The 27,895-nt window shown below is 39.9% G+C and overlaps 1 protein-coding gene and 1 non-coding gene across 2 annotated transcripts in view; both read right to left on the reverse strand.

Moving 5' to 3' along the window:
* Positions 1-10,355: 10,355 nt before the first annotated feature.
* LOC127223758 (U1 spliceosomal RNA) lies at positions 10,356-10,514 on the reverse strand. Its single transcript, XR_007834645.1, has one exon. It is a non-coding gene; the product is annotated as a U1 spliceosomal RNA (small nuclear RNA).
* Positions 10,515-17,279: 6,765 nt separating this feature from the next.
* The window catches only part of Spata16 (spermatogenesis associated 16), a 265,426-nt gene continuing 254,810 nt past the window's right edge, over positions 17,280-27,895 (reverse strand). The window contains exon 10 of the mRNA XM_051185905.1: positions 17,280-17,495. Coding sequence (XP_051041862.1) covers positions 17,373-17,495 — 123 coding nt within the window. The 3' untranslated portion in view covers positions 17,280-17,372. The remainder of the gene's footprint in view (positions 17,496-27,895) is intronic.

A 27,895-nucleotide genomic window follows, 5' to 3' on the forward strand; every position in this document is an offset into this window, starting at 1 on the left:
TTTTTTTTTTTTTTGTCAAAAGTCAGGTGTTCTTGGGTATGTGTGTTAATATCAAGGTTTTCAATTTGATTTCATTTGTCTACCTGTCTATTTTTTTTTTGTGCCAATACCAACCTGTTTTCAGGACTATAGTACTATAATAGAGTTCCTTTATTGTACAGGGTTGTTTTGGCTATCCTGGGTCTTTTGTTTTTCCATACTAAGTTGAGTATAGTTTTTTCAAGGTCAGTGAAGAATTGTGCTGGGATTTTGATGGGAATTGCACTGAGTCTGTAGATTGCTTTTGGCAAGGTTGCCATTTTTTACTATGTTTATCCTACCTATCTAAGAGCATGGGAGATCTTTCCATTTTCTCGTATCGTCTTTAATTTCTTTCTTTAAAGATTCAACTTTCTTATTATGCAGATATTTCACTTGTTTGGTTAGGATTACTCCAAGATACTTTATATTGTTTGTGGCTATTGTAAAGGGTGTTGTTTCTCTGATTTCTTTCTCAGCCCCTTTATTGTCTGTATATATTAGAGCTACTGATATTTTCGAGTTAATCGTGTAACCTGCTAGTTTGTTGAAAGTGGGAGTTCCCTGGTAGAGTTTTTTAGGTTGCTTATGTAAACTATCATATCATCTGCAAATAGTGACAGTTTGACTTCTTCCTTTCCAATTTGTATCCCCTTGATCTCCTTTTTTTTTATTGCTCTAGCTAGTACTTTAAGTACAATATTGAAGAGATATGGAGTAGGCAACCTTGTCTTCTTCCTGATTTTAGAGGAATAACATTGAGTATCTCTCTATTTAGTTTGATGTTGGCTGTTGGCTTGCTGTATATTCCTTTTATAATGTTTTGGTTTGTTCCTGTTATTTCTGATCTCTCCAAGGCCTTTATCATGAGCATCCAGTGAGATGATCATGTGGTTTTTCTTTTTCAGTTTGTTTATATGGTGGATTACATTGATGGATTTTCCTATGTTGAAACATTCATGTGTCTCTGGAATGAACCCTACTTGGTCATGGTGGATGATTTCTCTGATGTGTTCTTGGATTTGATTTACCAGTATTTTATTGAGTATTTTGCATCATGTTCATGAGGGATATTGGTTTGTAGTTCTCTTTCTTAATTGTGTCTTTGGTAGCCTTGTAAAAAGAGTTTGGCAATGACCCTTCTGTTTCCCTTGTATGGAACACTTTGAGGAATATTGGTATTAGTTGTTCTTTGAATTTATGGTAGAATTCTGCACTGGCCCTGGGATGTTTTTGGTTGGGAGACTTTTGATTACTGCTTCAATTTCATTAGGGGTTATAAGTATGTTCAAATTGCTTATTTGGTTTTGATTTAATTTTGGTAAGTGATATCTATGCAGAAAATTATTCATTTATGTTAAATTTTTGAATTTTGTGGAGTACAGGTTTTCAAAGTATGACCTGAAGAGTCTCTGGATTTCCTCAGTGTCTGTTGTTATGTCTCTCTTTTCATTTCTGATTTTGTTAATTTACATGTTCTCTCTTCGTCTTTTAGTTAGTTTGATAAAGGTTTGTCTATCTTATTGATAAGAACCAACTCAACTCTTTGTACATTGATTCTGTGTATTATTTTCCTAGTTTCTACCTTATTGATTTCATCCCTCAAATTGATTATTTCCTGGTGTGTACTCTTCTGGGTGAGTTTGCTTCTTTTTGTTGTAGAGCTTTCAATTGTGCTATTAATTTTCTAATGTGACTGTTCTCCAGTTTCTTCATGCAGGCACTTAGAGTTATGAACTTTCCTCTTAACACTGCTTTCAGTGTCCCATAATTTAGGGTATGTTGAGTCTTCATTCTCATTGAATTCTAGAAAGTCTTTGATTTCTTTCTTTATTTCTTCCTTGACCCAGGAATGGTGCAATTGTCCATTGTTCAATTTCTATGAGTTTGTAGGCTTTCTGCCATTTGTGTTGGTGTTGAATTCTAATTTTAAAGTATGGTGGTCTGATAAGATACAGGCAGTTATTTCAATTTCTTTGTTCCCATTGAGGTTTACTATATTGCTGAGTATGTGGTTGATTTTAGAGAAGATTCCATGTGGTACTGAGAAGAAGGTACATTCTTTTGTGTTTGGATGGAATGGTCTACAAATATCTGTTAAACCCAATTGGGTCATAACTTCTGTTAGTTCCTTTGTTTGCTTGTTAAGCTTCTGTTGGTGGATCTGTCTAGTGTTAAGAGTTGGGTGTTGAAATCTCCCACTGTAAGTGTGTGACGTTTAATGTGAGATTTGAGTTTTAGTAATGTTTCTTTTACGAATGTGTGTGCCTTTTTATTTGGGGCATAGATGTTCAGAATTGAGACTTCATCTTGATGGATTTCTCCTGTGATGAATAAAAAATGACCTTCTTCGTTTCTTTTGATTGGTTTATTTTAAAGTCTAATTTGTTAGATATAAGTATTGCTACACCCACTTGTTTCTTGGGTCCATTTGAAAAGTCATTTCCCAACCCTTAACTCTGAGGTGGCATCTGTTCTTGAAGTTGAGGTGTGTTTCTTGTATGCAACAGAGATAGATTCTATCTTCATATCCTTTCTTTTAGCCTGTATCTTTTTATAAGTGAGTTAAGACCATTAATATGAGGGGTATTAATGACCACTGATTGTTAATTATTGTTTGTTTGGATTTGTTGTTGTTGTTGGTATTGTGTGTGGGTTCTCCCACCCCCCCCCCATTTTTCTTTTGACTGTTGGTAAAGTGGGATTATCTATTGCCTATGGTTTTGTGGGTGTAGTTAATTTCCTTGGTTTGGAGTTTTCTTTCCAGAGGTTTTTGTAGGGCTGGATTAGTTGATGTATATTGTTTAAAACTGGTTTTGTCATAGAATATCTTGGTTTTTCTATCAATAGTGATTGAAAGCTTTGCTGGGTATAGTAGTCTGGGCTGGCATTAGTGATCTCTTAGTGTTGCCAGAATATCTACCCAGGACCTTCTGGCATTTGGAGTTTCCATGGAGAAGTCAGGTGTGATTCTGATAGGTTTACTGTCATATGTTACTTGGCCTTTTTCCTTTGCTGCTCTTAATATTCTTTCTTTATTCTGCATGCGGTGTTTTGATTATTATGTGGTGAGGGAACGCTACTCTATTTGGTGTTCTGTAAGCTTCTTTTACTTTCATTGGCATGCCTTTCTTTAGGTTGGGAAAGTTTTCTTCTGTGATTTTGTTGAAAAATATTTTCTGCACCTTTGAGTTGGGTTTCTTCACCTTCTTCTATACCTATTATTCTTAGGGTTGGCCTTTTCAAAGTGTCCTGTATTTCATGGATATTTTATGTCAGGGATTTTTTGGATTTAAGATTTTCTTTGGTCAGTGAATCTATTTCTCCTGGTGTATCTTCAATGCCTGAGATTGTCTCTTCCAATTCTTGTATTCAGCTGATTATGCTTGCATCTGAGTTTCCAATTGTTTGCCTAACATTTCTGTTTTCATCTATGTGGAGCATTCCTTTGGACTGTTTTTTTTTTTTTTTTTTTTTTTTGTTTCTATTTCAGCTTTCAAACCTTGCACCGTTTGAATTGTTTGTTAAATTTTTGGTTTGACTTTTTCTCCATTTCTTTAATTTTACTTCCATTCCTTTAAGGTATTTTCGCATTACCTCTTTGAGGGTCTCTATCATTGTCATAAAGTTGTTTTTAGGGTCGTTCTCTTCTGCTTCATCTGTGCTGGGAGGTTCAGGTCTTGCTGAAGTGGAGTCCCTAGACTCTGGTGATGTCATATTGATCTTTCTGTTGTTGACTATATTCTTATACTGTTGTCTGCCCGTCTCTTCTTCCAGTGCATTCTGTTAGGATCTCTCCCTCTTCTGATGTGTGTGGGACCAAAGTTCTCTTCTGGTGGTGCAAGCAGTTCCAATACTCAGATGGCTGTCCTACTCCAGTGGGTGGTGGTGGGACTTCCCCTGTGTTTGGAGGCTGGACCAGGATGCTGGCAGACTCTGGATGAACCAGTCTGTTAGGGTGGGCTCCCCTGCACTCAGTCCTTAGGACACTGACACTTTTCTCTTTATATGTCCCTGCTTTAGGGACCATATCCCCATCTTATTTGCCAAGATTTGCTTCCCTTGGCACAGCTCTAATTTTCCAGATGATCATATGTGTAGCATAATAACACAGAGAAGCACATAGCACAGAGTCCTATTTCAGGCCAGTGCAGTTGATAGCCAGCTAGAGCTCACAGGGTCCTGTGTCTCCATGCACATTACCCTAGAGGCACTCATAGTGTGTTTTGCAAACAGAGAGATTTGAGGGAAGAAATGACAATTTCGTTGTTAATGAGGTCTTTATCAGTTTTTATACATGTCCTCTTAAACAAAGGAGAGAAGATTGAACTGGAAAAAGCAAAGTCCCCACTAAGAAAAAAGGAATAGTCTATTGTAGTTTGGGTGTTTTAGAGGAGGGAAATAATAGAAATTTCCCCAAGGTTTATCGACATACAAACTATGTATGTTTAGAATGCACTAGAGAAACAACAATTTGAAACAATCCAGGGCAAAACTTACTTTATATCACCTCTTAGCTCCAAGGCTGGGAATTTGGAGTAAGATATGAAACTAATACCTGAGTTTATTTATTAAAACCAGCAAGCATCAGGTTTTTGGCTTTAACCTTTGTTAAGATTATGGGAGCTAACTGTGTAGACCACCTCACCCTTCTAGGTTAATGAAGCGGCTATCAGGCCTCAGTAAGAAAACAGCTGCTTGATTGAATTATGATAAACAAGCAACAATCAAAAACCACAACAAAGCAAGTGAGAAAGGTCAGAAGTTCCAGCAGCTTTTATTGTCTCCCTGAGAGTTTGCAGCAACATTACCCTTCTGGTGTTTCCTGGTGATGGATTGCAAGAAGAATCAGAGAAGGCACAACATGAATCTGCTCCCAGGACAATGATTGTAATCAAAATGGGAAGTGGTACCAATGTAAGCCGTTCTCCTTGCCGTTTAAAGATTATAAATCCGTTATTCATCTGTTACGATCCAGGGGCCCACTTGTGTTTTTTATGGTTCTTCACATGCTTAGAATTTTAAGAGCTATAATGTTGAAGGGGATACAGCTGTTCTTTTGATTTTCATGTTAAAATTCCTGCTTGGAGCATTACACCCTGGGGTCTGCCTCTGCCCATCTGTAGTCCGAACCAGCTGCCAAAGCCTCTGATATGATGAACTTGACCATCTTGGTCTGTTCTCCTCCAGGTATTAAAACACAGTACCTGGGGCTGGGGTTTGCCTCAGAGTGTTTGCCTCAAATGCTTGAAGCCCTAGATCCCATTCTCACTACTGTTCCTTCCTACTTGTATCAACCCAACCTGGTGGCTCATATCTACAGTTGTAGCATTTGAGAACTGAAGGTGGGAGAGTCACAAGTTCAAGAGCATCCTTGCCTACCCATTGAGTTCAAGGCCAATCTGGGCTGTGGAAGACTGTCTCAAAGAGTGAATATGCCAACTAGGGTAGAAGGAAATAGGTAGTGGGTAGAAATCATTGCCAATGGTTTTGAAGTAATAAAAGTTTCCTGTTGGTAACTATTCAGCTTGAAGTAGAAATGGGCACTGTGTGTTTTGGGACAGAATATCTGGATTTTTACCTTCAGTGCGCCTCTTTCTAGAAATATGACCTTCCTTCCATGAGCTTTTGTTTTCTTAGTAAATAGTGGCCATTCTTCTGTATCTTCTGCACAGGGCAGTGCCACATATCAAAGGGGCAAATGTCTGTGAAGGTGCTTTGGGGACTGGGAATAGGTTTTCAAATGATAGATTGAATGAATAAGCTGGCATGACATGGTAGTAACAGTGACTTGTGGTCATGGTGATTTTCTTTTTTTCCTCTTCATGTATGTGTCCTGTGCATATATGCATGTTTACATGTGTTTGGGTAAATGTATGCATACTATTCCTGGGGAGATTTGCACAGCCATCTACGAATCCTAGATAGGGAAACATGACAGATCAAAGCAGGTCCTACCAAAACGCAACATGAGGAACCAATGGATTTTATTGAAGTTGTTTTCAGGAATGTGGGTGAGGAGTTACTGACAGCAGCAGAAATGATGCAAAGACAGCTGCATCACTAAGCCCAACCCAGCATGTGGTACAGCTCAAGAAGCTGCAAGCCTGGAGCACAGGGCACAGCCTGTCAGCAGCTCAACAGGGTGGAAGGTGTCTTTTTCAGGGAGCGACTCATCTTGTCTGCTTCTTATAGGCTGCTTGTCTGGTCTGAGGGTCTCTCAACAATCTTTACTGAAGGGACACGAGACCCCTTGAACATGACAAACATGGCTCTGGAAGGCCTTTCCATTTCCTATTCCTTCTGCTTTGCTAAAAACCTTTACATTACATTCCTAAAGCTAGCCATCAAGGTCTATTCCCTTTATTTGGCCACTTCCTACCCCTGACGCTGACTATCAGTGTCCAGCTATCCAACTATTGAAGTCCACAACACCCACTTTGGCTTCCCTAATCAACCTGTCTAATCAAAATTAAACACCTCATCCTAACATGGGGTTTCCCCTTTTACCTTTGTAAAGCTGCCATTGGCGTATGGACCACATCTGTCTCCTCTTTATACAGAGGCTGTCTTTTGTGCCTCTGGGACCAGTATCCCTTCCCTGTCTCCCTTGTCCTCTTTCCCTTGCTTTTTCTCTCAACCTCTATCCCCTGTCTTTGTCTCTTATTCCCTGCCCTTTGTCTCTCTGGGGCAAATAAATCTCCTTTGTGCCAAGAACCTGATCTGGGTTCTTGTGCTGACTACCAGTCCATTTATATACTGATTATGAACTCTTAGAGAGGGAGGGACCTAATGAATATGGTCAGTTTCAGGGACTTCCTGAAACTATTTTGAGTTGTGTACTTTCTGTTTTAATGAGCTATCTCACTGGAAAGAATACTAGAAAGGTCTGTTTTATTTCCTTAAAAGCCTCCTTTCTTAAAGTATTCTGTTGTTTCACCTCCCTTTTAACACCCCTTTCTTAAGAAGACTCCCTTCAAGGTAGACAACTTTAATTTCAGAGGATGATGCTGTACAGCAATGTGTACAGAGTTGTGAGTGTACATATGTTCACATGCTTATGGAAGCCAGAAGTTGATGTCAGTGGTCTTTCTTGATTGCTCTCTATCTTATGCACTAAGTCAGGGTCTCTGAACTAAACCTAGACATTTCTGAAATGGCTAGCATCACTAGCCAGCTTGATTCAGGTGTCTTGTTTCTAGGCTTTATAAGCACTGGGAGTATAGGTGGGCTCAGCCAGTATTTATGTGGGTTTTGAGCATCTGAACTCCCATTTTCATGCTTGGATGCCAAGAGCTTTGTCCCCTTTGTGATCTCTATCTCCTCAGCTTTAATGGATTCCGTTCTTCCCTCTTTTACATTTTATATATTGATTTATATTTATTTTATTTATTTTTGTATGTGTGCAAGAACACCCGTATTACAAAACTCAGGTGGAGGTAAGAGGGAAACTGTTGGGAGGGCAACTCCTGCTATTATGTGGCATATGGGAATGAACCTCACTTCATACTGGACCATTTCACGGTGGCATCTTTTGTTTGTGAAATACTCTTAACAATGAGTCTTAACCCAATGGTCCCTTGAGAGAGCCAGTTCCTCTAGCACACTTGGATATATATTTTCAGGGTTTCTTACAAGTATATGGGTGACATTGTGTGGCCTTGTATGTAGGGAAATTTATTTTGTAGCTTATATCTCTACGATCTGTGCTCCAAATTGCTCACTGTACTCTGGAATCTTCTCTGGTATGTGTTGCGTTCTCACATGTGCTTTTCTGCTCTTTCTTCTTCCTTCTCTCCTCCATTTTCACATTGAAATTTATAGTAATGATGAAAATAAATATTTGTGTCCTCAAATATTTACAATGGAGCTTCTTATCTCCACATTTCTATAACTCAAACTGTTTGTTTCCACCACTGTAGTCATATTTAGGAAATAATGTCTGAGCTTGACTATCCATGTACACATTTTTCAAAGTCTCTTCTTTCCCTTTCATTTTCTTTAGGAGAGACTAACTGTCCAGTGTCTTTGTAGTTCTCACTTGATGTTACCCTCAACAAGGACCTAACACTCTTAACCATTATGTCTTTGATTGTGTGTACTCATAACTTATACTTGTGGAAACATTTTATTTTGTAACCATTTCAGTTTTGCATTTTCTAATTTCTAATTTCTATACATTATCATTCTGTTTTTATGCAATACCACTTTAGTAGCAATACTTCTTTTGTGGAAGGAAGATGACTGACACAAATTTGGATGATTCTTAGGAATCTCTTATACAGCTTTTATTGAATTTTGATATGGCTGAATTTATTAATAAAGGGAGGAGAGTTAGAACTATAGCATGCTTAAATTTATACCATTATTCGATAAAAAATGCTTTTTGAATAAAAATTTTGGAGAAAAATTTCAATTTTCTTTTTCTAAAAGTGTATATTTTTAACAAATAGAATAATCATGGGCTCAATTCAGAATTGGGATTTTTATGGTCATTCTTTCAGCCCATTCACACTTGTTAAAGTCCCACATGAATAAGATCTGGCATTATGACTTATATCCTGCCAATGGAGCAAGTGACCTACAGAGGAGCAATGTGCCCGCAGCTTCTAGACAGTGTCAAGCATCTACTCTGTCCTCCTTTCCCATTCTCCCCACTTCTTTTCTTGTCTATAAATAATTTTGGAAAGTTCATTTTATTGTAGAAAGTGTGGAGAGCCCCCAAGGACTTAAAAGAAAAATTCTCTGCTCTTTGAAATTCTATATCATAGCTGAGAAAAATAGCTAGGGCTCTAGTGTAGCTGTGTGTGAAGTACTTGCCTAGCATGCACGTGACCCTGGGTTCACTCTGCAGTTCCACAAACGGCTACCCCAAATGCTGGGCACACAACTCATTCTTGTACATCATAGAGCTATTGATTCAGAGGGAGGAAAGCCTGGGTGTGTGGGAGAGGAGAAATGAGTAGATTAAGGTTTGAAAGTATAAGTGACATTCTGAGCTGGGGTATTAAAGAGTAGAGGAGGGATGGGATCCTGGAGAGATGGTCAAATGTGGTATCTAGCATCATTGAAATGTAGGTTGCTTGGAGAGGAGCTTTCTCAAGTGATGGGGCAGGAAGTTAGGGAGTGATGGGTCTTGAAGTCTTCCTGGAGGACTAGCCTATGTGGCAGAAAGAGAGCACCACTGTTGTGAAAGCAGTATACTGACCGTTTATGAAAGATTCCTCTGGACTCAGAGGGGAGCAGGGATGGAAGAGGAGAAAAAGTGGGAGAAGGAACTTGTTAGAACACGTGATCATGATTCTAGCTGCACAGAGTGAAACTTGAGCCTCTGGTGGATACTCTTAGGAGCTGAGCCTTTGGAGGCAATTAGGTCCTGAGGTAGGGAGTCTTAATGATGGGGTTAGCATTCCTCAAAGAAGACCCACAGAGAGCTTGCTTCCTGCCCCCCGTTGTCCAGGGAAGGACAGAGAAAGAGAGCTTCCATCTTAAACCAGGAACTTAGCTCTTACAAGACTCTGGATCTGCCTGTACCTTTGCTATGGACTATCTACCCTTTAGAACTGTTAGAAACATGTCTTTTTGTATGATACTCCATCTATGATAATTTGTTATCGTAGCTCCAATGGAGACAGAACATTGAGAATAATAGGAACTCATAGATGATGCAGAAAGCCTGAACTAAGGTAGTGGTAGTGAGTATCTAAGGAATGCAGAGGGCATATTTGAGATAAAGAAGGTTATTTCTTTGGGATACATGAGGGAGAAGTCTTTTGTTTTTAAAAGTTCTCCTTAGAATCCTTGTAAAACACAAACATATTTAGTTTAAATTTATTTCTTTATTTTTACTCTTCTGTTTTTGAGAGAGGGTTTCATGTTCTAAGCCAGAATTTGCACTTGTTTATCATGTAGTGGCCACACCCTGTTTATACAGTCTTGGGGCTAGAACCTGGCATGCTAGGCACTCAATCAGCTCAAAGCCACAGCAGTACCAAGCTGTGGTTACTTAGGGCAGAGGTCTTTAAATATGCCATATATTTGGTCTTTCTATGTCAATGCTCATGAGAAAGGGAAATGAAAAGAAAATTAATTTTATTTAAGGTTTTGGTTGTGTGTGTGTGTGCGTGCGCGTGCGCTCGCGCATGTGTGTGTGTGTGTGTGTGTGTGTGTGTGTGTGCCAGAGGAGGCTAGGAGAGGTCCTTGGGAGCTGGAGTTATAGGCATTTGTGAGCTTCCTAACATGATTTTGGGGAGCTGAACTTGAGTTCTCTGTAAGAACATCAAGTGCATTCTAGCCCCAGTTTTATCTTAAAAGATGGATTTTTTTTCTTTTTGTTCTGAAGCCACTTCATAGCAGCTCAATTCCTTATCACAAATAATGCAGTCAGGTTTCCCACTTTTGGGGAAATGGCAGGTGTCAACACATACCAAATGCAATGGATGAGTCTTGCCCTGAGAAAACTACCTTCTAGATCATGGTGTCTCTTCTGCTAGATTCCCCCCCCCCCCAACCTTCATTCTGAACATCTATCAGGCATTGTCCTGAACTCCTATCTGCACTCCATCCCTGGCAATCCTTCTTCTTTACCCTGAGGAGCTTCACCAAGAGCCAGCTGTTGGCTACAGTGTTAACTCTTCAGACACTGGCTGTTTTCCTCCCTCTATGCCGTGGGTGGGGTGGGATGGGGGTCGGGAACAGGAATAGACACTGGAAGACACTCAGTGTATTAGTTACCTTTCTTGATGTTTTGACACAATATGCCACAAAAAGAACGTAAGGAAGGGTTTATTTAGGGTCATAGTTTGAGGGTCTAGTCCATCATGAGGTGGAGGAAACTGGGGTGAGAGAAGCACCATGTATCTGGTCGCACTTTGTCTGCAGTCAGTGAGCAGAGAAGGATTCATGCGTGTGCCTAGCTGGCTTTCTCATTTTCATTCACTTTATGACCCCCGTAGTGCTGGGGTGCTGCTGTCTACATCTCCGGTGGCACTTCCCACCTCATTTAAACATTTCTGGAAATTCACAGGAAAACTCAGAGGTGTGTCTCCCAGGTGGCTCTAAATCCAAGCAGGTTGATGGTCAAGAGTCACCATCACACTTACATTTTAAAAGAGACTATTTTGTGTCATACTGTGTAGGAAATTCTGATACATGATCAATTTCAGCCTCTAACCACCCATGTGAGGACTGAGGTCCAGGTTATATAATGAGAAAGGCAATTTATAAATTTTATGTTATTTCATGCAGCTGTCCCAATGTTTGACTGTGTCTTGTCATACATTTAAATGTTTTTATTTAATTAGGGTTGTATAGGGATAAATTTTTCATCAACTCTCTGCCATATGTGCTAGTGGCAAGGGAGTTTTCTGTCCCTGGAGTATGTGACCATCGTTTTGTTTCAGCCACATTCTGGATTTAATGGTGTCTTTATTGTGCATTAGTACAGACACGTCTTTGCTACCACTTATGTTTTTATAGGGTAATGTGACTCGGGAGACTAACAGTAGTTATAGATACACCCACTGCATCTATGGCTTCTCCATGAGGAGAATGCATGTATCATCCTCACACTAAATCCACATTTGTAGTTTGCTTTTCTATTGGCCAAAAACAACGTGGGGAGGAAAGGGTTTATTTCAGATTATACGTCACACTTTTATTTAAAAATATACTTTATATTTTGACCACTGCTGGAAATCAAGGCAGGAACTAAAACTCGGATTATGGAGGAATGATGCTTACTGGCTTGCTTTCTGACTTTTGCTCAGCTACCTTCTTTTACAGCCTTGGATCAGCTGCCTAAGGCATGGCAGGGCGCACAGTGGGTTGAGCCCTCTCATATCAATTAATGATGAAGACAATTTGTCACACGTGTGCCACAGGCCAGTCTGAAGTGGGAAATCTCCCAGTTGACATTCCCTAAGATTTCTCTGGGTTATGTCAAGTTGATGGCCAAAAGCCAACTAGAACAGTCGCAATCCTCAGTGCTCTTTGAGTATCTCCTATCATACCAGCAGGAGGTGTAACCTTTCCTAAGGTCTTTCTTCCCATGTAGTCCCAGGAGGTTATGCTGTACATGGTGGGGCTTTTTGTTGTTACTGTTATGAACCAAAGTTCTGTGGGTTAGAAAGGATGTCTCTGTCTTTTTCACATCCACAGTAAGATGTGCCAAGTGTCTGGACTTGCATTGCTCTTAATAGACCCCAGGCCCGCCTTGTACTCATTTCCTTTCTTCCTTCCTCCCTTGCCTTCTCTCCTTCCTTCCTCCCTCCCTCTCTCCTTCCCTCCCTCAAATTCCTTCCTTCCTTCCTTCCTTCCTTCCTTCCTTCCTTCCTTCTTTTGTTTGTTCTAGCCCCATGTGACTACAGGTAACTATATTTTACACAGAGCAAGCTTCCAGGGTCATTTCTCAGTGATTCCAGGAAATGTGTACTGCCAATGTTACTTGGGAGCCACAAGACAGAATAAACAGATAACACACAGAAAGAAACAGTATATTCAGCCCTACTTCTGCAGTAAGCTGTTTGGGTTTAAATTCTATTCATATTACTTTCCAGATAGGAGAAAGTTACTACACATCCTGGGCCTCAAGTTACATACCTGAAAAGAGGAGGAGTTGGGGGGGGGAAGACAGAGGGGAGGGGAAAGACAAAGCTCTCAGGATGGCTTCATGGTGAGGTTATATTAAGTTGTCAGGAAACACAGGTATCATTTAATTGCTTCAGGGTTCACAACATCACATTTTATTTTCTAATTTCTTCCTTACCAAAATAATCAGGTAGATCTAAGGGTCAAAACCCAAGCCTTCGTTTTAAGTCCATTTTGCTTCCCATGTTATCATTACCACCACCAGCACCTAACTTGAATTGAGTGGTTTCTCTGAGATGTGAGCAGTCTTCATTTTAAGGCTTCATACTCGATAGGACACTGAGTTACACTCTGCCCCCTGCCTGCTTCTTTAAGAGTGTAGGATTGGAAACAACTATTCTCATAAGTAAGTCTTAGGAAAATATATAGACAGGGTGGAGCGATGGCTCTGTAGTTAACGCTTGTTGCTCTTGAGAAGGTCTAGGTTGGATTCCAAGTACCCACATGGTATCTCACAGCCACCTGTAACTCCAGTTTTAAAGGATCTGGTACCCTCTTCCAGTCTCCATGTGCACCAAGAATGCATGTGGTGTGCATACATAATACAAACACTCATACACAAAAATAATATAAATAAACCTATTTTAAAAAGTATTTCAGTGTGTGTTGCTTAGGCTTTTATATCAACTTGTCGTAAACTACAGTCATCAGAGAGGAGGAAACCCCAGTTGAGAAAATGCTCCCATAAGATCTGGCTATAGGCAAACCTGTAGAGCATTTTCTTAATTTATGAATGACGTGGGAAGATGCATTCCATTGTGGGTGGTGTCATCCCAGGCTGGTGGTCCTGGGTTCTATAAGAAAGTAGGCTCAGCAAATTATGGAGAGCAAGCCAGTAAGCAGCACCCCTCCACGGCCTCTGCATTAGCTCCTGCTTCCGGGTTCCTATACTTTTGGAGTTCCTGAATTGACTTCCTTTGCTGCTGAACAACAGTATGGAAGTGTAAGCCAAATAAACCCTTTCCTCCCCAAGTTATTTTGGTCATGGTGTTTCATTACAGCAATAGAAACCCTAACCAACACACAGAATATTAGCATTAAGAATTGAGGGTTCTGTTTCCTTGAAAAATATATGCATCGCAACATATATTTAAACATATTGTTAAAATGAAAGTTACACTCTTGTTTACTAGTGCACATCAAGTTTGCACATTGTTTTGGGATCAATGTAGGCTTTCAACAAAAGCACAATACAATAATTAATCCTCAAATTCTCCTATTGTTTATCATATAATGTACTTGAAGAATGAATCTGGGCTTTCATTATCTTAGGCAATCTTAGTATTTCTGGGTTCTCCCCACTAGGCCCCAGGAAGAAGGTGCTTACATTTATAACTTTCAGGATGCTCTTTGGATCCATTTTCTGGTTTTCCTTCCCTTTGATGGCTTGTCAAAATTATGTGCCTGCCTCCAGGTGTCACTTTGTTACATCTTGACAGTCTGCTGCCTGTCAAGGATGTACAATTGTTCTTTGTATCCATGTCCATGAGCCCTAGGAACTGCTGAGTGGATCAGGCAATGAGTGAAATATTTGATTGAACTTAGACACCATCATACCATCTCCATGAATCAACTCACAGTAAATCATGGCTTTGCTCTGCCAGTGGTCTTTCAGTTTTCAATACATTTTGATTTAAGAGTACTGGTTTGTGATCATCTCATATTTCATGAGATGATATCCTGTGACCATGGAGAAAGCTCTAAAAGAAATAATCAGATGACAAAGATATATGGAATACAAGCCAGAGAGATAGGGACAGCCCAAATACTGAACTGCTGTTTACAAGTGTTGATGTTGCTAAAACTGCTGCGCTGTTTATTCTTCTTCTAGTGACATTCTGGACTGCCCGTGCCCGAGATTCTTGGTGAAGATAGTCATAAAAGTGTGTCTTACAGAATTCCACAAGAAAGCCTTCTTTTGGTGCCTGTCTGGGAGATAGTCATTTTCTTTGATGCAGAATTAGTATATAGTTTTCTTCTTGAGCAGGGAAACAAAAGCCGAAATAGGCTAGTTGTTTCTCTGCAGAACAATGCAAATAATTTCTTTAGAAGATGATGATTTGTTATCAATGAACAGATTGTATGATATTAAGGAAAAGAAAATAAATTTGACCATAATTACCCCACTACATATAACTATTCTTCACACCTTGCTGTATTTCCCTCATTGTTTTATATACATATTTTACAATCTAGTTATAATTATAATTATGCTTTATATGATTTTTGAGTACTACTTCTTAATATCATAAAATTTTTACACATTGTTAGGTTAAGCATTGTGTAGACTGCCATAAATCATTTAGTTTGTCACTTATGCTGGGAAATTTTGACTGCATTTATATTATTTTTCGCACCCCCCCACCCAAATTGTGGTAAATGCTTTGGAGTTTTTAATTTTCAACATGTATTTGGTAATTGCTTTAGTATGTGTTCCTAGAAATTGGTTCCATCCGAAGCATATAGGATTGACTGCCAAGACAGCGTGTTTAAAGTAAACAAACCAACCTATAGCTATGAAGATACAGATAGCTTTCACAGCAACTCCCTGTGTTTCTGTGTGCCCATCTCTTACAGACTGCATGATCCTGACATAGTGATGTTACTCAGTTGACATCTATCCTACCACTTGAGGTTCTGTGTAACCTTTTGTCATAGTTTTCAGCTGTAATCTTGGCATTAACCTGGAGTCACCTGGGGACCTCAACTGAAGAATTGCCTCTACCAGATTTTCTCAATTGCTGATTGACATAGGAGGGTTCAGATTACTGAGGGTGATGCCACTCAAAGGGAGGTCGGCCCGGCTATGGAAGAAAAGTAGTTGAGCAAGCCAGAGAGAGCAAGCTTGTATATAGACCTCCTCTCAAGCCCCTGCCTTGGTTTCTTTGGTGATGGGCTGTGAGCTATACATATAAGTCATATAAAGCCTTCCCTCCTCAAGTTGCTTTTCGTTAGATTATTTTGACACAGCAAAGGAAAGCAAATTAGAATAGCTTTGCCTTTTTTAGAAATTGTACCACCTGCTCTCAAAGGCAAAATATATGTCACTCTTGAAGATGTATAAAAGTGTGAACTAATAGTTCCAAGATTGTATCATGTCTGTAAGTTGCAAGTTCTTTGTTACCAAACCAAACCCAAACAGCAGCAGACAGCTTTGCTACTTGAATTTTCTTCTTCAAGGATCCCAAGCACATTGCATGCTGCTGCCATCATCAGCAATGCTGGAGAAAGGCCAGCAATGACAAGGGAGAGATGGCTGTGGTAGGTTGTGTCCAGAGCCCCCTTTCCAGCACTTTCTAAATAAGTCACCATGGCTCCTAGGCTTGTCTGACAGAGAAAGTAAGCAAAGACTACAATAGGGACAATGGTTTTGTTGTTCTGTGAATGTACCATAATGGGCATTTCAGAGAGGAGAGAGGGAATGTGACAAAATGTAAATAGTTGGGGAAGACTTGTGTAGATGGCCTATCAGTCATAGTGTCTATTCTTGTCATTTAATTAGTGATTGATGGAGAAGGTGCCATCCCTAGGCTGGTGGTCCTGGGTTCTAAAACAAAGTATATTGAACAAACCATGAGGAGCAAGCCAGTAAGCAGCACCCTCCATAGCCTCTGCATCAGCTCCTTCTTTCAGGTTCTGGCCCTTCTTGTATTCCTGTCCTAACTTCCTGCAATGATAGGCTATGAGGTGGAAGTGTAAGCCAAATGAACCCTTTCCTCATCATCTTGCTTTTGGTTGTAATGTTTCATTATAGCAATAGAAATCCTAACTAAGACAATATCTAAACAAATTATTGCCAATTTGACTACACAAGGGTGAGCAAATCTGCCCATAAACTCTTTTGCTGAGACTGCCACTGGATCTACCCCAAAGAAGGAATCCCTGTGACCCTACAACAATCTTATATCCTTTAGTCCACATCTACCTCATATCAGGCACCTGATCATTTTCATCATAATTTCTCAGTCATTCCTCAAAGAATTTTGGTGCTGTGTTTGTTGTTGTTGTTGTTGTTTTTTTTTAATGTATGTGTATGGCTAGTGCCTGTGGAGGCACTATAAGACCTTATTTATTATTCTCAATCTTCATAGCTTGTACTTCTCTATTTATGTTACCTTCTCTCTGGGTCCCATCTATTATCCTATTTCTAAGTCCTCTTATGGGCATTAGTTGAGGTCTCTCATGATGGCTACAGATTCACCATCATGTCAAATATGTGAATCCATGTTTTGTCTAAAGAGCAGGCAAAATGCAGTATATAAAAGATCCAGAGACAGGAATGGAAATTTCAGTGAGAGAACTGATAATGTCAGCTAAACCATATATGGTCATATCCTTAAGGACTGAGGATGTATATTATCAGCTTTGCCACTTTAAATGGGCGTCTATCTGTTTGTGACATGTGTCTACTTCTAAGGAGCACACATAAATATGAGCATCCTTGGGTAGACCTGGCATACCTTAGTCAAGTCTGGAAGAACAAGGCAGGTAAAGGGGGCAGCAGTGGTTATTACATGAACTCTTCAAACAACAAGAATTTGAGCATTAGTCAAGTCAAACATGTTGAGAACATTTATTGCTACCAGTTGAAATCCATGAAGTATATGCTGTCTTTGGCAAGGGTGTGCTTTGGTGATGGCTTTTGTCACTCAGATGCCATTCACCTTAGCTGCTCTGGACACCTTGGGCAGTCTGCTTCCAAGTGTCTAGTTTTGTTGCACAGTTTGAAGCCTCTTCATTTTTGTTTTCTGCCTTCGAGCAGTTCTCAGTTTCTTAGTTTTTAAGAAGTTGTCTTCTAGTTGGTACAGAAAGTCTTCAATTCGTCCAACCTAGAAGAAATAAACAGAAAGAGGGTTTTTTTTTTTTTTTGTTATTGTTGGTGGTGATGGTTTCTTGGACATTCTGGATAAATGTGAATGCTTCCAAAGGCTCATGTATTTGAACACTGGCCCCAGCTAATGGTCCTATCTTCCAAGGCTGTGGACCATTTAAGAGGTGGAGGTTCATGAAAGGAAGTGGGGCAGTTCCAGTGAGCTTTGAGGTTTGGCTGCTTGTCTGCTCACTGTTTCTGGATTTAGATACATTGTTGCCAGCTACTTTCTGCTCCGGCATCCATACCTTTCCTGTCATGGCAGACTCCATCACTTCTTAAACTATGTGCCAAAATAGAACCCTGCCCTCTTAAACTGTTTCTTTTGAGGTATTTGGTTACAACGATGGTAAAGGTAACCAACACTGAACCTTGGAAACCTATGAAAATGAAGAATTTAAAATATAGTTGCAATCACAGGCCCTTTTCAAGCCCAGCAAGCAGAGACAGCACTGGTAGACATAAGGGAAACAGATTTTAATTTCAGGTTCCCTTGCTGTACTCAGCAGGTATATAGGGCTTGGCTTTTCTATTCAACCCATGCAGGGGTGATGGAAAGGCTTATCACTTCCTTGTTGTTTCTGACTGTGAAATCAAAGGATTTCAAAAGAATGCGTAGTTAAAATGTAACCACAGCAGTTTTCTCTAGCTCCTTATAAAAACCAAGAGAGAAAGTGAATCTGCTCCCTTAAAGTTGGTGAGTCTAGCATTTCTATGAAAGAACCCTGGCTAACACAGGAGAAAACTGGATATTCTACACTGTCGTGGCAGGAGCCATTGCTCCTTGAAATTGAAGGAGAAATTTGAAAGTACATTTTCTTAAAAAAAAAAAAAAAAACCACACCTTAGGAATAAGGTGAAACAATGACACAATGACGCACAGAATAATAATTCTTAAGAAAAGAAAAACTATTAGTCTTTAAAAACAAAACAAAACAGCAACAACAACAAAAAAACCAACCAACCAACCAAACAAAAATATATTTTATAATATTTGTCTGGAGAATCACAGGATAAAATTTTCCATATGTGCTGAATTGGGCTCCCAGGAAAGTCAGTAGATACAATTCATCCTTAGTCTTGCCTCCCAGGAGCTGCACAGTGTATTAGTCTAACATCACTCACTACAGAGTCATTGTCATTAACTTAGCTCAGAGCTGGGGCACTTACTATTCAAGGTACCATCTACTTAAGATAAAAGCACTTAGAACTTCAATTTTCCAATTTGAGTCCTGCTCTTAGACCATCCGATTTATCATTCAGGGCTATATCCAAAAGATAATTCAGATTGTCAAAGTGAGAGGAATAAATGGCTGCACTGGTCTGCATGTTATGTTCAGGACACATCATTCCAGGTGACATAAACTTTGACTGGGTTCCTTAGGAAAACAGATAACTTATTTATGCAAAGCAACTCTTTCCGAGAACTTTTTTGAAGTTACATCAGGTAAATGTCTCCAAAAGCACATTGTCATTTATGACATCTTGTCTCTGCAGGAATCATCAAAACAGACTGAAGTCAATCCACTATTTTATGTCCTCCATGTATTTTAAACTACCCAATATTCAAGAAACTAGTACATAAAAACAAAAAGAAAAACAACAACAACAACAAACCAGAATAGTCATTAAGTATGATCAAAGCAAACACAATGGCTGACACTACCATCTCTTTGGTAGTTGAGTTGGTGACCCCTCCCTGTCATTTGCATTGACAATGTATCATTGTCAACTTCTCTACAATTACAGTATTCCCAACTGACTCACATACAATTTGAAATGACAATTGTACTTCAACAAAAACAAATCTTCTCCAACAAGAAAATAATAAATCATTCAAAAGTGAATGCTATTTTCATTTTTGTTTTTGGCTATTGTTTTAATAAGAGCAGTGTTGACCAAATGGGTTCCCCTTCATTAAAAAAGAAGACAAAGATATCTGAGTGTGGTTGCACAAGCCAGGAATCCCACCACTTGGGAATTGGAGCCATGTGTGTGCCTAGTGCTAGAGGCCAGAAGAAGGAGTTGGATCCTCTGGAGCTGGCATTACAGATGGCTGGGAGTCATAATGTGGGTGATGGGACTCAAGCCTTGGTTTTCTGCAAGAGCTCTTAAAGCTCTTAATTCACTCTGCAGCACAAATAATAGAAACCCAGAGACAGATATTGGGGTTCAAGCTGAAGATCAGAAAACCAAAGTGGCAGGCTACCAGAGTGCTCTCATCTCTACCAGTGCTCAGACTGAAGGGGCAATCTACTGAACCTGAGATTGTATCTCCAGATTGCACACTGCTCCTCACCAAAATCTCAGACTGCTCCTGAGTCTGCACTGAGCTCCTTATATTCTCTTTAGTGTGGGGATTAAAGGTGTGAGCTCTGTTTCTCTTTTACACTGATTCAATCTCATGTAGCCCAGGATGGCCTTGAACTCACAGAAATCCATCTGCCTTTGTCTCCTGAGTCCTGTGATTAAGGAAGTGTGCCAACACTGTCCAGCTTCTATGTCTATGTCTAGCTTTGCATTCTGGTCTTCAGGTAAGCTTTATTAGATCATAAACAATATTTCACCACACATCTCTCTGTCCCCAGTGTTACAAGTTTTTATTCAATAACTTCTGATGGCTTATATAGCATCTAGGATATGTCAGACCCCCAGTAACCCTTCATTTTCTAGTAAGGGAGTCAAGGAGACTTAGAAACCAGTGTTATTTCCTACTCTCCAACTGATACGGGTATTCAGTGTAACAGGAGGCTTTCTTTTCCCTTGTAGGATAAAGAGATATCATGTCCACAAACCATCACTGTGTCTAGTGCCCAGGTTTTTAAGGCAGGGCAATAAGCACACGGTGCACTTGGCATGTTTGAAACAGCCCCAGTGATGACTCAGTGAGAGTGTAATGTTCTTGGCTTGGCTCATTATATCTTTGCTCCATGTGCCTTCTGGTCTTCAGGTCTTACTGATGTTTGTATTATAAGAAGGGTATCCCTTTTTATATGCCAAGGTCACACCCAGTCATAAAATTCCCTGAGTTGGACTCACATGAAATCTGAATAGTCTGGTCATAAGGATGTGCACGCGCACGCGCACACACACACACACACACACACACACACACACACACACACACTTTCAGAGATGGGACCATTGCCTTAGATTACACTATTACACCAATGGCACAGGATTCAGTAAAGTAAGCCAATTTGTGCTTCTGTACTTCTTGAAGGACAGAAGAGCTGCAGAGTGCTTCAGAAAGCTGGGTCTATTTCCCTTTTTTAAGTCAAAAGAAAAAAAAGAGAGAGAGAGAGAAAGAAAAAAAATGCTGGTTGAAGGGAAAATAGATTCACATAACTAAGAACAGATTGCAAATGATAGAAATTTTATAAAGCCCTTAGGGAAATAAAAACAAAACAAAGAAATACACAAGGAAATGACAGAGAGAAAATGAGCTTGTTTGGGGGCATAGTTTTTTAGTCTCTCTTCCTGGTACATCCCCTGTTTGCTTAGCAGTGTCAGGCTGCTTGGCCACTCTGAGTCCAATTTTTCCATTTGCAAAATGGACAGGTAACATTTCCTTATGTTTTTGTGTGCCATTGCTGACTTGGCACGACAGTGACATTGGGTGAGGGACTGATGGTGCTTGCAGAGAATTGTGGATATCTGGTGACTTAGGGGAACAGAAATTCTTGTGGGGGGCAAGCTCTATTCTGTTCTGTGGGTGTTGGTTATCAGTTATTTCAAGAGTTGATAAATTATTATAAATTGACAATTGTCATTAGTAGGTTTTTTTTTGTTTTGTTTTGTTTTGTTTTTGAGATAGGTTTTCTTGTAGTTAAGGAAGGCCTCAAACTTATCATGTAGCCATCACATCTGACACCTTGTTTACATGGTGCTGAGGATCTAACCTAGGGCTTCCTTGCATACTAAGCAAACACTCTATCAACTGGTCTATATCTCTCATCCTCTTAAGACCTTGTACTTCATATCCAAATACTATCATTACAAGTTTCAACATAAATTAATACAGATTGTGTCTCTCTTGAACTTTGTTAAAATCTTAACTTCTAGTATTTCAGATCCTTAGTTTTAATTTTATTTATTAATTAACAATATAATCGATGTCTACAATGTATCTTGATCTTATGCACCCTAAATTGACCCCTCTTACTCTCCCAGACACAGCCTCTGGAATTTTCGTGTCTTTTTTTTTCTGTTTTTTTTAATAGTTTGATTAAGAATGGCCTCCATAGGCTTATATATTTGAATGCTTAGTTATCACAGAGTGGCACTATTTGAGAAGGAAGGAGGTGTGGCCTTGTTGGAAGTAGTATGTCGCTATGGGTGGGCTTTGAGGTTTCAAAAGCCAAGCCAGGCTCAGTCTCTCTCTCTCTCTCTCTCTCTCTCTCTCTCTCTCTCTCTCTCTCTCTCTCTCTCTCTCTCTCTCCTCTTCCAGTGGATCAAGATGTAGCTCTCAGCTACTGTCCCGGTGTCTGCCTGCATTGTTATTCTCCATGCTATGGTGATAATGGACTAAAGCTCTGAAATTATAAGCAAGCCCCAATTGAGTGAATTCTTTTATAAGAGCTGCTTTGGTCATAACATTTCTTCACTGCAATAGACAGAAGTTGGTACCATTGACTGGTGTTTTTCTAGGACAGTCCTGACCATGCTCTTTTTTGGGGGACTATGGGAGATTTTGGGACTTTGGACTAGAAAAGCAGATGGATTCTGTGAGTGGGGATTAATGGACCATCTTAGTAGGAATATGGAAGACAGTGCTGGGGACAATTTGAACTGTGACAGCCTAGATCAAGATATTTCAGAGGGGAAGAATATTAGAGTGGCTTAGAGATCCTTGTAGTGATATTTTAGCAAATATTGTGGCTGCATTTTGCCTTTGTCCTAAAATTTTGCCTGAACCTAAATGGAAGACTTTTGTATAAATGACATTGGCAGAGGAGAGTTCAAGACAGCCTGTGTCATGTGGTTATTAGTGGCCACTTTTATGCAAATCTGTAATGAAAAAGAGCAAGCCAAGTAATGAAAAATGCAAAATGTGCAGTGCAAGTTCAAGTGCTCAGAAGATAAAACGTTTAAAGAAAAACCTGATGTGAAATGGAATAAAGGGAGTGGTGAGCTCAGAGCAAGACCTCACCTAGCAAAACTCCCAATTTGTGAAAAGAAATTAAAGGAATGCTTAAGCAGTAAAGAAACTATTAAAACCAGAAAGCTGATGCAAATTTGAAACAGGGGCTAGGTTCCTGCCACAGCAAGCACCAGCACTTGGCAGCCTTAGCTATGTGGAGAAGGAGGTTGTAGAATCTCCCTCCATGGCTAAGGAAAGCCTTTGATGCCTGGTGTGTGTCAGAGGTACTCCTGCATGGAAACCTAGAGAGGCCATTGTGTGAAGCTTTAAAGGAGAAGCCAGGATTTAATTGGAGACTCTAAGATGTTGGAGATACCAGAGTTGGGTTGCCAGAGTTGCCTGCCAAGGAAAGTTGTAGAGGGGTGTGGAAACAGAGAAGGGGTGTACATTGCAGTCAACAAAGTTGAAAAGAATTGGAGATCTGAAGATTGCTTTGACATAAGACATGGAGACACAGAGTTTAGAGTTTCCCTGTTGGTTTTTGGTCTTGTTCTTGCCTAATTTTTTTTTTTCATTATACTCCTTTCCCTCCATTTTGGAATGGTGATATGTATTCTGGAACATTATATGTTGGGAGTATATGATCTGTGTTTTGGTTTTGTTTTTACAAGGGATTACGGTTAAGAGATTGCAGATGTCTCAGAAAAGACTTTAACTCGAGACTTTTAAATGATGTTAAGAATGAAATTTAGACTATGGAGACTTTTGAAGTTGGACTAAAATGCCTTTTGCATTATAATATGGCTATAAGCCTATGGGGGTCAGGAATGGAATGTGGTGGTTTGAATAAGAATGGATCCCATAGGTGCATATATTTAAATGCTTAGTCATCAGGGAGTGGCTCAACTTGAGAAAGATCAGGAGTTGTGGCCTTGATGGAGTAGATGTGGTCTTGTTGGAGGAAATGTGTCACTGGTGGTGGGCTTTGATGTTTTTAAAGCTCATGTCAGACCCAGAGTCTCTCTATTCCTGTTATCTATGGATCCAGAGGCAGAAATTTCAGCTGCTTTTCCAGTACCAAGTCTCCCTGCATGCTGCCATGCTCCCCACCATGATGATAATGGATTAAACTTCTGAAACTATAAGCAAACTCCAATTAAATGCTTTCTATTGTAAGAGTTACCTTGGTTATTGTGTCTCTTCATAGTAATAAAACCCAAACTAAGACACCCATCAAATAAAATTCTTGCAGCCTGCTGGAATATTGACTGGTCTTGTTGGCTGGACCCTGTGTAGATCCAGGTAGGTAACTGATAGGAGATGTCATTCTGTAAATATGTTTCTCATACTGGTTAATGAATAAGGCACTGTTGACTAATAGGAAAGCAAGAAAGGCAGGACCAGGAGACAAGGAGAAGAGAGGGAGGGATTAAGATGGAGAGTCTGGAGAGAGCAGGATGCTAGCCAGCTCTCCGGTAAGATGAGATCATGTGGAAAAACATGGATTAACAGAAATGGTTAATACTTAAGACAGAGCTAGCTGATAAGAAACTAGTATCTGGCCAACAGCATTATATCAAATACAGAGTCTCGGTATGTTAATTGGGGCTGGCACGGTGGTGGGACAAGACCAGCGGCAGGAGGAAAAACCTTACTCCTTACAGGTAACCATTGCTACTACTGAGCTCATGAATACAGTAGTCATGTTGTGTCCAGAAGGGATAATTTCATAGCTCTCTTCCCATTCTGCTGCTCTTCCATTCTTTCTGCCCCTTCTTCTGTGAAGCCTCTGAAACTTGAGATAGTTGATATAGCTCTGTTCCATCTGTGGCTAAGAATCCAATGGTGACTCACTCTTTTAAATCAGAGATACTCTTACCCTGGTCATCAAATAAGACTGAGGTCATTCTAATCCAAAGTGACTAGTGTCTTTTTAAATGGAAGAGCTTTGGAGACAGCGATCAGGGAGAAAGTCAAGTGTCAATGAGAGTAGTGATTGCAGTGTTGTCCTTGCAAGCCCCATATGACAACCAGAAAACCCAGAAACTTGGAAGAGAAAGACAACAGAAGCAGGCTGTCTTTGCGGCACTCAGATGGTACTAGCCTTGTGGTGTGTGCTTTCATTTCAGTCTCTCTTTCTCTCAAATATTTTTTAATTTAAATTAGAAACAAGCTTGTTTTACATATCAGTCCCAGTTCCTGAACTCCCCCATTCTCCCCTGTTTCCCCCACCAACTCCTATTCCACCCCGTTTTTGCTCCCTGGGGAGGGTGAGGTCTTCCCTGGGAGAACTTTAAAGTCTGTCACATCATTTGGAGCAGGGCCTAGGCCCTCCCCCACGTGTCTAGGATTAAGGAGTACCCTCTATGTGGAATGGGCTCCCAAAGTCCATTTGTAAACTTGGGATAAATACTGATCCACTACCAGTGGCCCCATAGACTGCCCAGTTCTCCTAACTAACACCCATGTTCAGGGAATCTGGGTCAGTCCTATGCTGGCTTCCTAGCTATCAGACTGGAGTCCATGAGCTCCCTTTGTTCAGGTTGGATGTTTCTGTGGGTTTTTCCTGCCTGGTCTTGACCCCATTGGCTCATCATTCCTCCCTGTCTGCAACTGGATTCCAACAGTTTGGCTCAGTGTTTAGCTGTAGGTGTCTGCTCCTGCTTCCATCAGCTACTAGGTGAAGGCTCTAGGATGGCATATAAGATAGTCATTAATCTCATTATTGGGGAAAAGCATTGAAGGTAGCCTCTCCACTATTGCTTAGATTGTTATCTGGGGTCATCCTTGTAGATTTCTGGGCATTTCCCTAGTGCCAGATTACTCTTAAAGCCTATAATGGCTGCCTCTATTATGGTATCTCTTTTCTTGTTCTCCTCTATTCTTTCCTTGACTCAATCTTCCTGCTCCCTCATGCCTACCTTTCTCCTCCTCTTCCCCCTAACTCTCTCCCCTCCTCCCATGCTCCCAATTTGCTTGGGAAATCTTGTCCTTTTTCCCTTTTCCAGGGAACTATGTATGTCTCTCTTAGGGTCCTCCTTGTTTCCTAGCTTTTCTGGTGGTGTGCACTGTAGGTTGGCGATCCTTTGTTCTATGTCTAAAAACCATATATGAGTGAGTACATACCATGTTTGTCTTTTTGTGATTGGGTTATCTCACTCAGGAAGGTTTCTTCTATTTCCATACATTTGCCTGTGAATTTTAAGATTCCATTGTTGTTTTCTGCTGAGTAGTACTCCATTGTGTATGTATCATATTTTCTCTAACCATTCTCCAGTTGAGGTATATTTACGTTGCTTCCAGGTTCTGACTATTACAAATAATGCTGCTATGAACATAGTTGAATAGATGTCCTTGTTGTATGAATGTGCATCTTTTGAGTACATGCCTAAGAGTGGCATTACTGGATCTTGAGGGAGACTAATTCCCATTTTCTTGAGGAATTGCCATACTGATTTCCAAAGTGGATGTATGAGTTTGCACTCCCACCACCAGTGCAGGAGTGTGCCCTTTTCTCTATATCCTCTCCAGCATAAACTGTCTTTGGTGTTTTTGGTTTTAGCCATTTTGACAGGAGTAAGATAGTATCTTTGAGGTGTTTTGATTTGCATCTCCCTGATGGCTAAAGTTGTTGAGCAATTTCCTAAGTGTCCTTCAGCCATTTAAGATTTCCCCATTGAGAATTCTCTATTTGGTTCTGTACCCCACTTTTTAATTGGATTATTTGGTGTTTTGGTAACTAGTTTCTTGACTTCTTTGTATATTTTATAAAACAGCCCTGTCATATGAGGGGCTGGTGAATATCTTTTCCCATTCTGTAGGCTGCAGTTTTTTCTTGTTGACTATGTCCTTTGCCTTACAGAAGCTTTTCAATTTCTGGAGGTCCCATTTATTGATTATTGATCTTGGTGTCTATGTTACTGGCATTATGTTCAGGAAGTGATCTCTTGTACCAATTTGTTCAAGGGTACCTCCCACTTTCTCTTCTAAGAGGTTCAGTGTGGCTGGATTTATGTTGAGGTCTTTGATTCATAATGGAAAAAAAGAAAGCATCTTCAACAAATGGTGCTGGCATAACTGGATGCTGACCTATAGAAGACTGTAGATAGATCTATATCTATCGCCATGTACAAAACTTAAGTTCAAATGGATAATTTCAGACTCTTAGACTCCAGAACTGTGCATTTGTTTCATTTAAGCCACTCAGTTTGTGGCATTGATCTATAGCAGGCCTAGCAAGAAAAAGAGACCCCAGATTAGTTACAATTCTCTCCTCAAGTATGGTTTTGATGTTCTTAGTTCACTTTCCATAGTTCTGAAGAGTCTTCACTTGGTTGGATCTCCTGCACAGGCTTAGTTAACAGCTTGGGAACCACAGGGGTCTGCCACTAGTGGCAGTGTGAACTCTACCTTAGGGGCTAGAGAGATGACTCAACAGTTCAGGGTGCTTGGTGTTTTCTCAGAGGTCTGGAGTTCATTAGACAATACTAGGCCATGTATCTCATCAGGGCCTCTAGCTCTAGAGGATCTGATGTTGTCTTCTGGTCTCTGCTAGCACTCATGTGCAAATAACCATACATGCACAGACATAAGCAATAGATCCTATTGAAAAAAATGAAGTCTAATTCAAACATGAACAAGTGGTTAAATTATCTAAGTAAAGAAGATATTGAATAACTTTGGGCTTTCTGTTAGGTTCAGGTCATCTGGGTCAAAGGAGTACTTATGCCTAAATGGGAATTGGAGGCAAAAGGAATCTTAGAAAAGAAAGGAAGAACAAAAGGGAGAAAAGGGACTATAAAAGATTTTGCCTTTAGAATAAATAGAATAAGCAACCAGAGTCAAACTCTCCGTGAATAAATATCAGGTGCACGTGACTGCAGTGTTGGTTATGGAATGAGAATGTGTTCTCAGTGATTAGCAGTTTGGGCCAAAAATCCTCTCAGCAAAACAGATATTTCACTCCACCACAGTGGGTTGGATTATATGAGTTTCTTTGCTCTGTTCCAGCTTAATTACCAGACCAAATGCTTTTAAATATTTATCATCCTTAATGGTTTGAATTTTAATTCTTATTAGAATTACAATTATTTTCAAACATGCTTGAAATTAATTTCTAAAATAAGCCAGTTTCTGAAACTGCATTGTTTGTGCAGTTGCTTTACCTTTTGGCTACTATCCAGACAGGTCCTTGTGTTTCTCTTTTCTTACTTAGTGGATTTGTTGTATTGTACAACTTGTAAATCTCAGGAATCTAGTCTAGAAATATTAGCAAA

The sequence above is a fragment of the Phodopus roborovskii genome, unplaced genomic scaffold (genome assembly GCF_943737965.1).
Source record: "Phodopus roborovskii unplaced genomic scaffold, PHOROB, whole genome shotgun sequence".
Taxonomy (NCBI): Eukaryota; Metazoa; Chordata; class Mammalia; order Rodentia; family Cricetidae; genus Phodopus; species Phodopus roborovskii.